This window comes from Physeter macrocephalus, chromosome 7 (assembly GCF_002837175.3).
Source record: "Physeter macrocephalus isolate SW-GA chromosome 7, ASM283717v5, whole genome shotgun sequence".
Lineage (NCBI taxonomy): Eukaryota > Metazoa > Chordata > Mammalia > Artiodactyla > Physeteridae > Physeter > Physeter macrocephalus.
Window position 1 is genome coordinate 110,698,844 of NC_041220.1, and position 17,139 is coordinate 110,715,982.

Here is a 17,139-nt window from a genome sequence, read left to right on the forward strand (position 1 = left end):
GACCTAATGAATGGGAGAAGATATTTGCTACTCATATATCTGATAATGGGCTAATATCCAAAATATATCAAGAACTCATAAAACTCAACAACAACAAACCCAATTCAAAACTGGACAGAGGATGTGAATAGACATTTTCCCAAAGAAGACATACAGATGGTCAACAGGCACATGAAAACATGTTCAACATCACTAATTACCAGGGAAATGCAAATCAAAGCCACAATGAGGTATCACCTCACACCTGTTAGAATGGCTATTCTCAAAAAGACAAGAAATAACAAATGTTGGAGAGAATGTAGAGAAAAGGGAGCCCTTGTGCACTGTTGGTAGGACTGTAATTTGGTGTAGGCACTATGGAAAACAGTACGGAGATTTCTGAAAAAATTAAGAATAGAAAAGCCACATGATCTAGCTAATCCACTTATGGGTATTTACCCCAAAAATATGAAAACACTAATTTGAAGAGACATATACACCCCTACGTTCACTGCAGCATTATTTACAATAGCCAAGATATGGAAACAACTCAAGTGTCCATCAACAGATGAATGGATAAAGAAGATGTGGTATATAAACATAATGGAATACTACTTGGCCATAAAAATGAATGAAATCCTGCCATTTGCAACAACATGGATGGACCTCAAAGGTATTATGCTAAGTAAATAAGTCAGAGGGAGAAAGACAAATACTGTATAATTTCACTGACATGTGGAATCTAAACAAAACAAAACAAACAAAAACAAACTCATAGATACAGAGATTAGGTTAATGGTTACCAGAGGGGAAGGGGTTGAGGGGTGAGTGAAGTGGGTAAAGAGGGTCAATGGTTTGGTGGTGGATGGCAACTGGACTTGTCATGGTGATCACTTTGTAGTGAATACAGATGTCAAATTATAATGATGTACATCTGAAATTTATATAATAATAATTTTTAAAGTGTTCTAAAATATGTTATGAGTCTCAGAATGAGGGTAAAAAATATGGGGTGAAAAAATGTGAAAATATAATGGTAAGTAATTTCCCAAATGTGGCAAAAACATGAACTTACAGATCCGCAAAGTTCAGGATATCCTAAGGAGGATAAATAAATATAAAGGAAAGGCCACCTTAGCATATCAGAGAAAAATTGCTGAAATCCAAAAATGAGGAGAAAACCTTTAAAACAGTCTAAGAAAAATAATATATTATATACTAAGTTAACAACACACTGACTGTTGACTTATCAAAAACAATGCAGGCCAAAAGAAAATGGAAAATCTTTACAAAAAAACCCTGTAACTCAAAATTCTATTTCCAGTGAAAGTATACTTCCAAAACAAAGGCAAGAAAAGACAGATCAATGAAAATGGAGAGAATTCATCGCCAAAAGAACTGCACTACAAAAAATGCTAAAGTTGAAGGGAAATAACGCCAGATGGAAACTACAGATCTTCAGGAAGTAATAAAATATATGGGTAAAAAAATGGCAAAACATGGGTAAGTATAATAGAATATGAGTGTGTGTGTGTTTTTCCTCTTAATTTTTTTAAAAGACATTTTACTGTTTAAGACAATGTGAAACCACAGCACAAAGGATGGATGGAGGTTCTGGGACCAAATGGATCTCTCATACAACTAGCTGGTGTAAAAGCAAAATGGTATATAAAGTCACTTTAGTAAAGTTTGACAGTTTCTTACAATGTTAAGCATATAATTACCCACTGACCTATAACCCTATTCTTAGGTATTTCCTCAAGAGAAATGAAAACATGGGTTCACACAAAGACCTATATATTTGAATGTTCATAGCAGCTTTATTTGTATTAGCCCCAAGCTCAAAACCCAAATTTCTGTCAACAGGTGGATGGATAAACTGCAGTGTATCTACACAATGGAACACTATTCAACAACAAAATAGAACAAACTACACTGATCACACACAATATGCATGAATCCCTACAGCATTATGCAAGAGAAAGGAAAATACCAAAAAATACTTGTCCTTAGCAATGTACAGGTAACTCCAAAGAAACAAAACTACAATTGTTAAAAATGCCAAAATTTTAAGTACAAATGTTTTCTCACTTTAAAATAAGTGAAAATGCACTATTTTGAAGGTATTTTCAAACTTTGCTCAAAACATTCATTTTTTGTTTATCAATATATGTATGCATACATTCATTTATTCATCAATTAAAAAAAATTACCAAGCACCTATAACATGCCAGACACTGAACAAAGCTTTTGTAGTAGAAAAATTAAATACTTAGAAACAAACCTAACATAAAATGTAAGACCTTCATTAGTAAATCTACATCAATTTTCTAAAAGATAAACGAGAAAACCTGAATAATTGGAGAAATATATAAACATATCATACTCATTATTGCAAAATTTAATATTTTAAAGATAGCAGAAATCCCTGACAATTAATTCCAAAAATTTGCCCAGAAGAATATATGCATTAGAAAAAAACCAAACACCTTGGAAAATGTAGAACAAAAGGAGGAGGATTTGACTTCTATATGTTTTATTATGAGGCTGTTGTAATTAAAATAATGTGGCACTAGCACAGAAGTAGATCACTGACACCAAAGAGAATCCAGAAGCAGACTATCTGTATAAATAAGAATGCAATATACGATAAAGGAGACATTTCAAAAAAGGGGGAAGAGAAAAGATTTTTCTGTTAAGAGGTGATGAAAAAATTATTTATGTGGAAAAAATAAATTCCACATGGATTAAAGATCCAAGTGTAAAAAAATTAAAACATAAAAGAATCAAAAAGAAATAAGGAAAAACAACTTTGTGACTATGGGGTAAGAAATCCTTACATAAGAATCAAAATGCTAAAGTCACATATAAAAATGATTGATAAAATGCAATACGTCAGAATTTAAAATGTCTGTAAGACAAAAGGCAACACAGCTTCTCTGAAGATAGGGAGAAAATATTTGCAACCTAAATAATAAAGAATTAATATCCAAAATATCTAAGCAACTCCCAAATATCAAAAGAATATGTCAACTCAATAGAAAAATGGAGGGCACCATGCCTAGGCAATTCACAGAAGGGAAGATACAACTAGGCAATAAATATATGAAAAAGATGCTCCATCCAAGCATTAAGCAGAAAAATGTAAAATTGAAACAAAATACCAGGGCTTCCCTGGTGGCGCAGTGGTTGCGCGTCCGCCTGCCGATGCAGGGGAACCGGGTTTGCGCCCCGGTCTGGGAGGATCCCACGTGCCGCGGAGCGGCTGGGCCCGTGAGCCATGGCCGCTGAGCCTGCGCGTCCGGAGCCTGTGCCCCGCAACGGGAGAGGCCGCAGCAGAGGGAGGCCCGCATACCACCAAAAAAAAAAAAAAAAAAAAAACACAAAATACCATTTTCATCTATTAGACTGGCAAAAAAAAACCTTTTAAAGGCTCAGTAAGAGTATGTCATTGAAGCTTCAAAACCTGTAAATTAGGCATTATTTATTTCCTTTATGTAAATTAGGAAACTGGGACTCCATGAGGTTAAGTAATTGGCTCAAGATCTTAAAGGGAATAGAGTAACCTCAATATAGAGTTGACCCTTGAACAACATGGGTTTGAACTGTGCAGGTCCACTTATACATGGATTCGTTTCAATGTGTGTACTGCAGTACTAGTGATCCATGGATGGCTGAATCTGAGGATGCCTGCACTGAAGATATGGAGGGCCAACTGTAAAGTTACATGTGGATTTCTGACTGTGCCAGGCTGGTGCCCCTAACCACCACGTTGTTCAAGGGTCACCTGCACTACCTTTAAATATGGGGTGGCAGGGGTATGTGTGGGGAAAAGAACATCATCAAATTTGATTAGGTGATTACATCTCCTAACTGAACATATATCAAAACTGTTATCAATTATTCTAGTTCCAAGACTGGATAATCCAACCAGCAAAGAAGAACAGATTAACAGAATGGTTTTCAACTTGGAGGAACCCATCAGGGTCACCCAGAGATACTTCTCCAACTATATATACAGTCACATCATTAACTTCCTATCCACATCCCCATATAGAGAACCACCTGTACTTCCATGAAAATGATCCAGAGGAAAAAAAAAATGAAAATGCTATTTTCACTGGCATTATCTCCACCAGACCACAACAGGAAGTAAGGAAAGCATATAATCAGCTGAGGATTTTTGTTTTTATTTTTAGATAAAAAACGGTAACACAAATGTAGTGCCATGTCTCCTTGCCCATATTATTTAAAAGAAAAAAAAGATACTAGAAAATGTGCTCATGTTTGAAATTCTGTCCAAAGAGAGTAAAAAAAAAGTTAAAAAGGAGTTTCCAATTCTAAGGGATGCCACCAAAGGAAGTGACATAAATGCACAAAGCTCTCGTTCCAATGCTGTAGATGCTGCTCTCACAGAGCTAAATGTGTGCAAGACCGGCCTCCAAACAACGTCTGTGGGAAGTGAGAACGTACGTTTTTAATGACATTTTATAAACATTCACAAGAAATAACAGTTCTGTTCCATAATATTCACTTTATCATCACAAAGAGAGGTTACAGCTCAAAGAAATGTTTTAATAGCTACACTTACATGGGATCCCTAAAAGGTTCTCATGTTTTCCACACTGTTCTGCATATCTATGCTTAATAGCACACAGACTAATGAATAGTATCCTTCATTTTAGTTGCCTTTTCTTTCTCTATTCTCCTTTTCCACAAATTCTACTCTTATCAACGTATATACTAAAAATATATGTTAACATCATGAAAAATGGAAATATACTTCAAAATACGTTAAAACCAAACAAAGATAGAAGCCTACTTGTACTGTATCAGAAAAACTTCTTGGAAAAGACTTGGTAGATTTCTTTCCCAAAATGTAAATATTTATTACCATTTCACAAGAAATTTTACATGACCAATAAAATGAAAACCATCCAGGTGCCTTGTAACACAGAAATCCAAATGGTTTTCTAATCTAATTTTAACTAGAACCACATAACCAAGTAGCTAAAAGCTTAGGCTTTGGGTCAGCCAGACTTTGAAGTTTCAGCTCCACCACTTAACAGCTTCCCTAAAGTACCTAAAAATGTGCCAATGTCCCCAAGAAATCTATCTCATGATCTTTAATTTAAACTGCGTTTCGTTCAGCACTAACTCTGAAGATAATTTAGGTCTATTTTAGAAGAAGACAGGCTTTAGCCTGTCTAAATAATGGATTGAAATATTCCTAAAACAACCAAAAGTTAAGAGAAGAAAAGCTCTAGGGGTCATTTACTGATTAGAGGATCAACCCCACAACTTTAGAGATGAAGAAAGCTTCAAGAGGTTATGTGAGGGACTTCCCTGGTGGCGCAGTGGTTAAGAATCCACCTGCCAATGCAGGGGACACAGGTTCTATCCCTGGTCCGGGAAGATCCCACATGCCGCGGAGCAATTAAGCCTGTGAGCCACAACTACTAAGCCTGCACTCTAGAGCCTGCGAGCCACAACTACTGAGCCCGCGAGCCACAACTACTGAAGCCCGCATGCCCTAGAGCCTGTGCTCCACAACAAGAGAAGCCACCACAATGAGAAGCCCGTGCGCAGCAACTAGAGACAGCCCGCGCGCAGTAACAAAGACCCAACTCAGCCAAAATTAAATAAATAAATAAATAAATAATAAATATATTTGTAAAAAAAAAAAAAAAAAGAAAAAGCTTATTTGTGTATTGGGAGCATGTGTTGAGGGAAAAATAAATTAAAAAAAAAATAAAAGCAGTTATGTGACTTTCCCAAGGTCAGATAACTAATACATACAAGAGAGGATTTTAGAATTTAGGCCTCCCCTACTCTTCACATCGTAGGAATATGACTGAAGCCTGAAGAAACACTGGACTCTTCCAGTCTGTTCTGGAAGAGTCCAGAAACTGTTCCAGTTTCTTCCAGTCAAGGTTCAAAAAAGAGGCAAATGATTCCCAGTAATTTAATTCTATTCTTAATTATAGTACATTTTACTTGATTTGTCCCCATTCCTCAACTGCCTCCTCACACATCCCATCCCTACCCACCCATGCCTATTAAGCCATACCTATTAATGAAATCAAAGGAATGAAGATCAAAAGAGCCATCTTTTACTGGGACTTCTAATCATAATTATCCCACTGATGCCTCAACTATTGAAGAGCAAGTGGTCAGCGCTCCCAGAAAGCAAGATAGTCCAAGGCCACAAAGACTTTTCCGAGCATCGATGCGATGCAGTGGCTCCCGCAGCCTTTAGGGAAGTCACCGACCAACCCCCACCCCCAACCACCAGTGCCTCAGGTTCCCAATCTGAAATAAAAAAGGGAACACTAGCACATCTTGCTTGAACTTAGGTCAACATTCAACAGATATTCCAAAAGAAGCACTCAGCATAGTTCCTCGACATACAGTAATTGTTCCAGAAATGTTACAGCTTTTAGGACGACAATGGTGACATGCCGGCCCCTTTCTGTGCCAAAGAATACACGCAAAGGAAAGCAAACGGAACGCCATTCTTTCCGGTTACAAAGGTTAATGTGAATATTTTCCCTTAAGATTACTATGCTGTGCCCTATTTTTTCTCTAAATGATAAGGTTAACTTGTGTTTTAGGAAGTAAGGAAATTAAATACCTTATTAATTTGGCTTATTTTTAAAATAATAACTGCAGGGGCACTAGAATTGTTTATTTAGCACATGAAAATGTAAGTCAAATAGATTTGGTTTCCATGTGTTTGTTCCTGCCTTGAAAGAAAATAAAAGAAACGACGTAGTTTTACTTGACTTTAAAATTTCTTTAAATGTAAGTTGAAATTCTACAAATATGAAATACGTATAAATTCTGATAATTTCAGGACAAGTGCAATGCTGGTCTTTGAAAAAGTCCCAACTGCCTCATTTAAAATAATTCCCTTATTACTCATGTAATTTATTCATCCCAGAATGTATCTACATCAATATAATTGTTCTGATTTTCAATTTTTGAAAACTTTAACATCACTGCACAGGCAATATTTATTACAGGACATCAGACAATAGTTTTCATTTATTTAATACCAATCAAAAGAAATCTTCATTGCTCTGCAAGCTGACATAGCTTCCAGGCTTAAATTACCTCCTTACGACATTACTTCTCCTGACATAAGGGCCTTAGGCATCGTTGGCAGTCCTGAAGAGGCTCAAACATCTGTCTGGTGAATATCTGAAGCTCTATATTACAGAAGGTGGATAATTTAACCAAGAGAGAAATTACATATGCCCTAGCATTTCCATCTTCTTAAAAAGCTCTGAACTTGGTTATTTCAGAACCAAGCGCTATTATCCCTAACAGCCAAGGCATTCTCTAGTAACAATATAGGTGCCCTGGGAGTCTTATTAACTCTTTCAAGTCATTAAGGTACCATTAAGAGCATTAGGGGCTGGAACCTAATTACAGTGCATTAAATGGTCTTAGTGCTCACCAAGTGTTAATGAGCCAGCCAAAGTGACCAATTTTCTATCAGGGCATATGAGGAATTTGTTTTCAAATGCTGTTTAGACGTTTTTTAGATTTTTCAAAGTTGCTACACCACTTTCAGAAGGCAAAACTTGAAGATTTAAATAATAATGTTAAAATTACAGAAATATAGCCAGCAACCACAGTTTCTTTCCAACTGAAATGTATTCTCTGATGCAATGGCTAGTTTTAGTTCAGTCAAGTCAAAGTTTAAAAAACTATAACATTAAAACAGGATATTACAGTCTACCAAAGTCTTTACATGTTCATTAGGATCAAAGAAGTTATTTCCTAACAAATAAAAAAACCACAGGTCTTCCCTGGTGGCGCAGTGGTTAAGAATACAACCGCCAATGCAGGGGACACGGGTTCGAGCCCTGGTGCAGGAAGATCCCACATGCCGCGGAGCAACTAAGCCCGTGCGCCACAACTACTGAGCCTGCACTCTAGAGCCCGCGAGCCACAACTACTGAGCCCACGTGCCACAACTGCTGAGCCCGCGTGCCTAGAGCCTGTGCTCTGCAACAAGAGAAGCCACCGCAATGAGAAGCTCGCTCACAGCAAGGAAGAGTAGCCCCTGCTCATGCAACTAGAGAAAGCCTGCGCACCGCAACAAAGACCCAACACAGCCAAAAATAAATTAATTAATTAAAAAATATTGGTATCACGCTTCAAGCATGATACATCTAGAACTACATGTATAAAAATTAAAGAGTAATAAAAATTGCTTAAAACAACCCCACAACCCCAGAACCTCCTTACAGAAATACAAATGTGTCTGAATTAATACACCAAAAAATATATAGATAGATAGATAAAACATACTGTCTATAAATTAAAACACACTTTTTTGTTTTCAAAAAAGAAAAATAGGTACTGACCATGTCAAAAATAGCTTCTTTTTCTTAAGGTAGTAGAAATTAATACGAGGGACTTATTTTTTAAATGTCTAAATAATAATTATATATAGGAAATAATAAAAAAATTTCTCTAAAAAATTCTGTATTACACACATCCTCAGAAAACTACGGAATTTTAAAGAATTTCCAGATAGTTACCCTTCCCTACATGTTTTTAATTCTTCTTCCTATTGAATAAAAATGCCAAGTGTAGATGACAAATGTTTAAACTGTTAAAAAATCACTCCTTTGTGATAGAAATTTCAACTCATATACAGTAATTTATATTTAAAGTTACTGCATTAGATATTTTAAAGTTATTTAAGGAGAAGTTGACCACCAAAACAAACCATTTCTGACATGTATGGACTCCGACATGCATGAAATCAATCTCCCATGCATTTTCTGTAAAAATTTTTGGAAAATGTACACCAGCCAACAATGAAAAAGGAAAGTAAATTAGAGGGCATCAAAGAATCTAAGAAAGAATAGAACTAATAACCCAGAAAGGCAATGAACTAATAACCCAGAAAGGCAATGAAAAGAAACCCCATGATAATAGCTATGCAGCAGGCTCAAGGGTACAGCCTGTCTAAAACCAGTCATTCGATAAACAGTATGATAAATGAAGTGAATGATAGTCACATAAATACTTTAAATGCTATTTATTAGTTTTCAACTTTCAGATTCAAGAGACAAAACATGAAAAACAGTTATGGTTAAAGAACAGAACCTACGCATTACAAATGTTTACACTGTAGAACTCATAGTGTAGCTGAGGGAAGCTGGGTTGTAAGGGGCAGAGAAGGAAAGAAGTACAGAAACCTGAATGCCCTGGTTTTACACTGGGCAACCATGAGTTACCGTTCAAAATTAATGAAGCAACAAATACAGCTCAAAGTGTAATACCTAGAGTTATTAAGATAACAGAAGAAGAAATATAGTAACAAAATTGAGAGATGTATAAGATGTTAAATTCCTAATCTTTGAAAGCAGCAACTTAAGTTAACAGGGAAAAGAAACAGAGGTGTGAACACACTGATTACAAAACAGAAGCAACCACTTGAGAACTAAAAACATAGGGGGAAGAAGATACGAGAAGACAGACTAGGGGGGTGGAGATGAAAAAGGAGGAAGGAGAACATTACTTTTCATTTTATATTCCCTTTTTATACTTCTGAGTTTTTATTTCCAAATATATGACTATTTTTTATAATTAAAAAAATGCCATCCAAAGTCTTCTGTTTGTGATTTTAGAAGGTACACGTAGGAGGGACACAATAAAATGTTTAAAAGTTGCTTGGTTTCAGATTAAATACTGTTGATTAATTTTTAAAGATTTATAGTAGATTGGGCTTCCCTGGTGGCGCAGTGGTTGAGAGTCTGCCTGCCGATGCAGGGGACACGGGTTCGTGCCCCGGTCCGGGAAGATCCCACATGCCGCGGAGCGGCTGGGCCCGTGAGCCATGGCCGCTGAGCCTGCGCGTCCGGAGCCTGTGCTCCGCAACGGGAGAGGCCACAACAGTGAGAGGCCGGCGTACCGCAAAAAAAAAAAAAAAAAAAAAGAAAGATTTATAGTAGATAAAGAATAGCACCAAACTTTTAATATCTATTAGCTAGTATTTATTTAATCATATGCATCCAAATATACATTTTTATCTTACTACAATAAAACCATAAATTGTTATCAGAGGCATTTCCTCTAATCTCAAAATCATGAAGCTGATTCCTTTATTTATTTCTGAGGCCCCCTCACCCTTGCCAAGGTTCTATTTTTAACCTGTAACATCCTATAAAATAAGCCATATGCTTACAGTACTTAAGCTCCTCCTGAATTATAAGTTAGGTGCCTTCAGAAGATGAATTATTATGATACAATATAACGCTATTAAATATTGTAATCAAGTCATAGAAACTAATTTTGTAAAAATTCCTTCACAAATTCAGGAAGCTTTCAACCCCTGTGGTTAGTGAGTATCTTTCAGTTCTCATCCCCTCCCAATTCCCCCCTTTACAGGTGCTAATGAAAACACAGATAACACACCAGGCTAAGCAGTGAAGAAAAAAAATAAGGTTAGGAATGATTTCTGTCCATTCATATTTGCTTGAGCGGCAGGACAACAGAAACTCTTTTGTCTGAAATCGTTTCAGAGGAGAGCTGGGTGATGTTAGAGAGGTATGATAGATATAAACCAGACTTCAGTTTCAATGAAAAATAAAAGCTGCTACATAGGGTTACCTAGTATTCCATGATTTAGGATTAAAAAAAATTTATACTGCAGACTCTTCAGCCTTTCAATTTGTGCCTACATCTATCTTTTCTCTTGGGTCTCTATCGAATAAAAGAGGAGAGAAGAAACGTGGAACATGTGGAGTACGTACAGTAACGTGCAGGTAAAAGAAATGAGAAGTCACAAAAGACAACACTTATAACTCTTAAAACTACAGAACTTATCTTACAAAATCTAGATATATAAGAGTACTTAAGTATTGGAACTACTCAGTGTAAATAATATGCAAATATCCTTAAAGTAAATAATCCATTTTCCCCTGTATACCTTATTCAGTCTGGACATAAACACAAAGCACAATGTCAGCTACCATTTCAGAGCAAAATATGTCAATAATTACTCATCTAGTCTTTTAAGATTTAAAAAACTTATTCTAAAAAAGCACTGCTGGATTTCTCAAGATGAAGATAATGTATGTGTCCCCTTTTAGTGTAATGGAAAAAAAGTCCTTTTTTCCTTTCAAAACAATAATTTCTTATTTTAATTATTCTAGTCTGATAATTTCACCTCAACCAAAATAAGCTTCAATATTTCTGCATGTCATGGTTTCAGTATTTCTGCATGTCTCTCTGTATAAGCATACACAACAAGAATTTAGAAGAGCATGCCCAAAGTGCAAGCCATCTCCATTTGGGGTATAAACAGAAAAAAAGTGAAAATACAGTTTTATTTTTTCATTCTAACCCTTAGGAAACTGTAGGAGTAAGGTACTTATACTATGCAATCTGGTTTTAATACTGCTAGTTACAAATACTGTAAATTACACAAATATGAATTGTGCAGTATAGCACGGTAGATGGACAATGGACTTTCTCATCAGACCGAAATGAGTTCAAATAATGGTTCCACTATTTACTAAATGTGCAAACTTAGGCAAGTTATTTATTTATTTATTTTTAAATTTTATTTATTTTATTTATTCATTTTTGGCTGCGTTGGGTCTTCGTTGCTGCACAGGCTTTCTCTAGTTGCGGCGAGCGGGGGCTACTCTTCTTCGCGGTGCACAGGCTTCTCATGGTGGTGGCTTCTCTTCTTGCGGAGCACTGGCTCTAGGCGCGCAGGCTCAGTAGTTGTGGCTCACGGGCTCTAGGGCGCAGGCTCAGTTGTTGTGGCTCATGGGCTCTAGAGTGCAGGCTCAGTAGTTGGTGGTGCACGGGCTTAGCTGCTCCGTGGCACGTGGGATCTTCCCGGACCAGGGATTGAACCTGTGTCCCCTGCATTGGCAGGTGGATTCTTAACCACTGCGCCACCAGGTAAGTCCCTAGGCAATTTATTTAAATCCTTTGAGATTCTTCTAAATTAAGAATAATAATATGTACTAGAACAGGTACCGGTGTTTGGCACATGTTAGGGAATTTGAGATGTTAAATCACATCTCCAACAGTACTGAGCTAAAGACTAGTTCCCTTAGACTCTCAGCCTCTCCAGTTTAAAGGGACATCCCTCAGTAGAGTTTCGTGACTTTAGTGTGCCACATCACAAATGAATTAGTTGAACAGTTTGTTTTTGCTGGCTGTTGCATTATTATATTACCAGTTCTCATCTGAGGAGCAGCTTATGTATTAAAAAACTTTTAAACTGGGTATTGATTTACTCTTGTTACATATGTATACATACATACATGTATACATATATATGTGAGAAATACGATAATAAAGAAATCCAGTGTAAAATAATGAAATAGATAAGAAAATACATGGTTTATGGGCTTGAGTCTCATATTTTTTTTTTTTTTTTTTGCGGTACGCGGGCCTCTCACTGCTGTGGCCTCTCCCTTTGTGGAGCACAGGCTCCGGACGCGCAGGCTCAGCGGCCATGGCTCACGGGCCCAGCCGCTCCGCGGCACGTGGGATCCTCCCGGACCGGGGCGCGAACCCGGTTCCCCTGCATCGGCAGGCGGACGCGCAACCACTGCGCCACCAGGGAAGCCCCGAGTCTCATATTTTAATTGTAGTTTTCCTGTTTTAGTTTTGACCCTAAGGTTATATGTACTTCACCCGATCAGACCCCTCCCTTTCTCAATTACAAGCAAGAATGGCATAAAATCTCTCTTGTTCCATGTGCCAGAAAAGTTTTTTGTTTTTTTTTGTTTTTTTTAAGAAAACACTTCCTTTATTAAAGGCAGCTATGCTTAGATTTTGGTGCATTTCAAAAAGCAATGTTGATCAGTGGTAATGCTTACGTTAAATTGAGCATGCACAATTATAACGGAAAAAAATCCCTAAGAACAGCTTTTACACATCCCTCTTGCTAGTGCAGCTCTGTGTAAAACTGGAAAGTCTGCAAAGTATGTTTTCTGCATCAGGAGTTTCCCTCTCTGTACTTCTCCTTCCTGCTCCATGGTGAAGAAAAGGTTTTAAATGCACATAAATTAAGAGAGTTTAAAATGTAAGTGTCAATGAGTTTCAGTCAATTCAGAAACGTTATATTTTCAAATTGAGATAAGAATTGAGGTCTAGAAAAGACCAGGATCCCAAATAAGGATGAAACTGAAAGGAAAAAGGTTAGAAAACTAGGGGAAAAAATTGGTCAGAGAATAATAATAGTGGCCATATACTCAACATTTCATATGACAGCCAGATGCTTTAAGTAAATCATCTCTTATACTGCCAACAAGCTCACAAGTAGGTATAATTACCTACATTATTAGATGAGCAAACTGAAATTCAGAAAGGTTAAATGATCTATCCAAAGTCACTCAAGTAGAAAGTAGCACAGCCAGAATGCAAACTGAAGTCTGTCAGACTCCAAAGAAAGTTAACTCTTTATCATACCAAACTTCTGGAACTTAAATTTCTGGGACATCAAAATTTTGTTAGAGGGCCGTTATCTTTCCCTTCACCTGTACAAGACAGAACAAAAACTAGGTATAAAACCAGCTTATGTCTTTAATGAATACTCTCCTTTTTGTTTTTTATTTTTCCTGTTACTCAAATGAATAAAAGAGAGATTTAAGAAAGAAAAGAAGGAAGGGCGGGAGGGAAGGAGGTGAGGGGGAAGGGAACCCATAGATTGTACTTTCTTAATATGAAGTATCGTCTATCTGTCTGCACTCCTTTTCTTTCTCTTGCTCCTCCCAGCAGTACGACATAACTCAGACACAATCATATTGAATTGCCCTTTATAGTCCATGGAGAGAGAATTAAAAAATAAAACGTATAAGTTTAACTCCCAAAATATACACTGTGTTTTACATGAGCCTCTTTTAAATTCTAAAAATTCCAATGACACACTGATTTCCTTCTGTTTCTGGAAAGTTAGACTTACCATGAAACTTTGAGGCTTCAGGATCATTCACATTGATAGCAATTAATTTCCAATCTGTTTCACCCTGATCAATAAGAGCCAAAATTCCAAGGATCTTCACATGAACAACATCTCCACGAGAAAGAACCTTTAAAGAGAAAAGAAATTCAGCATTTGCCAGGCTTTGGAGAAATTTACTCATATATCATAAAAATCTATATGAAAGATAAAAAGCACTATAGACTGAAACTTAATAATTAAAATTATTGTAAACACAGTCATAAAGCCTTTTATGATATGCTTCTTGGGATAGATGTCTTGATCCCTTTTTGGGAACTGAAATTATTTATAGATCTTAAAATTTAATGTACTAGGCCTAGAAAGTCATACTAAGCAGAAAATTAAAGTCATGTATATCATGTTATAATATAAATCTGGCTTCTGCTGCTTGGGGGTAAAAAGACATGAGAATCCTTTGAAACTGCTTTATAGTACCTTTTTTGCAAACTATATTTATCAGTTACTAGTGAAAAGTAAATTTTTATCATATCTGAATACAGCCTTAAGATAATGAATGACAATGAAATAATTATTAAAATGTTAAAGATAGAGAAAAAGCAGGTTTCATAAAATGCTTTAAAAAGATTTTAAGTGAAACCAAGAAACAGCATGATGTTGAAGCAGATGTTCCTTGTACTAAAGAAAGTTATTTCAGTGGTTCCCTCAAGTTGCCAATGCCAAGTTTATATGCATGCATTCTTTCTATAGCCTTTTATTTTTAAAGGTTTAGTCGGCCATAGAATTTCACTGTAAGCTGAAATCTGAACACATGCTTCAGAATAATTCCTTCATGATTCAAAATTCAGCTTTACATCTGGAAATCAAGGTATGCAAAAGAAAGTCACTGTTGTATCTTGAAATTATTTGAGAGAAAAAACCATCTTAAACCATAAAGTCAAATAAATCCTTTCAGAACATTTGCAAAATGAATCTGAAATCTTAATATAAATCTGCATGAAGGTGAAATTAGTTTATCCAACAGATTAATGTGACTGTATAAACTAAACTGAAATACCACTTTTAGGAGAATATGCACAATTATATTAGCCAGACTCTCACATGTTTAGGCTCTATTTAGTACCCAGCACTATATTAGATACTATGTATACAAAAAGAAAGCATCCCCTTTCTTAAAGGTTTACAATCTTGTTGGGGAGACTTACACACCTCATGCCAGGAGGTCCTTTATGAAACAAAAATGTTCAAAGTTATCACATAATCATCAATGAAAGGTGGCTCCATTGGTTAACTCAGTGATGAACTGCATCCCTGCTTCTCAGCCAGAGGCAATTTTGCCCTCTAGAGGACATGCGGCAATGCCTGGGGACATTTTGGGTTGTCACAACTGGGGGGTATTATTAGCATATTAGCAGGGAAGAGGCCAGGGATGCTGCACAGGACAGTCTCCTATTAGAGTATCATCCACCCAAAATGTCAATAGTGCCAAAGCTGAGGAGCTTGCAGTAGACTTTGGTGACAGGGGTGTCTATCAGAATTACTGGGAATCATATGTAGTTTTTAAAGGCACCTTCTAAATTGTTTTATTTTTATCCACAAGAATTAATTTACTTTGAAATTTCATACAGCATAAGAGCAGATTTGAGACTTTTATGGTTACAAGGGCAAGCAGGAAGCATGTCTGGGAATTATCAAGTTTCATCAGAATGATAGAAAGGGATTAGACAAACCACTGCCTTGCAATAACACTTTAAAAACTGGAAAGGAAATTCTCTCAATCAAACCAAAAACTCAGGATAAGATGCTTAAAAACAAATGGTAAAATTCTTCTGAATATCCCACAATTCAATTCAGTCTAAAGCAAATTCAACAAATTTTGCAGAACACATAATGTTGAATACCAAATGAATAACACTTCTCAAAGAACTTAACTTAAAAATGTCTGTATCTGTGATTCTAAGTCTATTAACAACTTCCAGGGCTCTGCTCCTTTTCCTTTGCCCATTTACATATGTGGTGTTAAAAGAGGCTTTCTTCTATGATGTTCCTTATAGATGATTTAAGGACTAGCCAGGCATAGCCCAGCACAAGATAAAGAAGCGTAGTCCCAAAAAAGGCCTATCGTTTAGATGGCGATTAAGTACTTACTTCATGTTTACTAAATATTTTTTCGGGCCTCATTAACTAAAAGAATAAATTGCTTTGGATATAAGATAAATCCTATTGCCTCAGTTCCATTATAAAACTCTCAGTCTACCCTGCGAAGAAATTAATGTACACAGCAGATTCTGTTACTAATTCCTTGGGAATCATACAGTTGACCATGTTTCAAAAATGAGTTGACATTCTGAAACAAGAATGTAGGTATGCCTCAAAGATTTCAGGCAGAATCAGACTAGGGTTATTACAGACTTTTCTAGCTATTATAAAAATATTTCAAAAGATAGGATTTTTAAGTCCCAAATATATGGGGTCAAATTCTTCCTCCACCATTCCTAGAGGTGACTGAGGCCAACTACTTCACACAATATTTTAGGACTTGGTTTCTCCACAGTAAAAGGGAGATCACATGACTTACTCTTTGATGTAAAGATAAAAAGCAAAGGAAACAACAGACGCATGAACTAGAACACAAGAGGTCTTCCACAGATATTAATATGTTTTCTCTCTGGGCTCTACCTGTACTTATCTGCTGACACTTGTCAACTGCTAACTCCTGGGAACCTGGAATGAGCAGAATTTAATAGTGGTCTACAACAAAACTTCTGTGCTGATTTAGAATTTGAAGAATGAGGTAAAACTTCAACTGGACCCAATCGATATAAAAAACTACGGAAAGTAAAACTGCTTAAAGCCTGTTATCCTGTGTATTAGGTTTTTACTGTAGTGTAACAAGTTATTATAAATCAAAAGGCTTAAAATAGTGTACATTATCTCACAGTTTCCATGGGTCAGGAGTTTAGGCACAACACAGCTAGATCCTCTGCTTATGGCCTGACAAGGCCAAAATCAAGGTGTTGGCCAGGCTAGGCTCTGATCTGAAGGTTCTAAGGAAGAACCCATTTAAATGCAATTCTTTGCAATTGTAGGACTGAGGTCCCCCTAAACTTGTTGGCTGTCAACCAGGGACTGCTCTCTGCATACAAAAGTATGCTTTCGGGGCTTCCCTGGTGGCGCAGTGGTTGCGCGTCCGCCTGCCGATGCAGGGG

General features: G+C 36.6%; 1 protein-coding gene across 7 annotated transcripts in view; it reads right to left on the minus strand.

Moving 5' to 3' along the window:
* The window catches only part of PPA2 (inorganic pyrophosphatase 2), a 320,000-nt gene that overhangs the window by 264,522 nt on the left and 38,339 nt on the right, over nt 1-17,139 (minus strand). For all 7 annotated transcript variants that reach the window (XM_055086153.1, XM_028492146.2, XM_055086154.1 and 4 more), the window contains one exon: nt 13,934-14,060. In XM_055086153.1, coding sequence (XP_054942128.1) covers nt 13,934-14,060 — 127 coding nt within the window. The remainder of the gene's footprint in view (nt 1-13,933; nt 14,061-17,139) is intronic.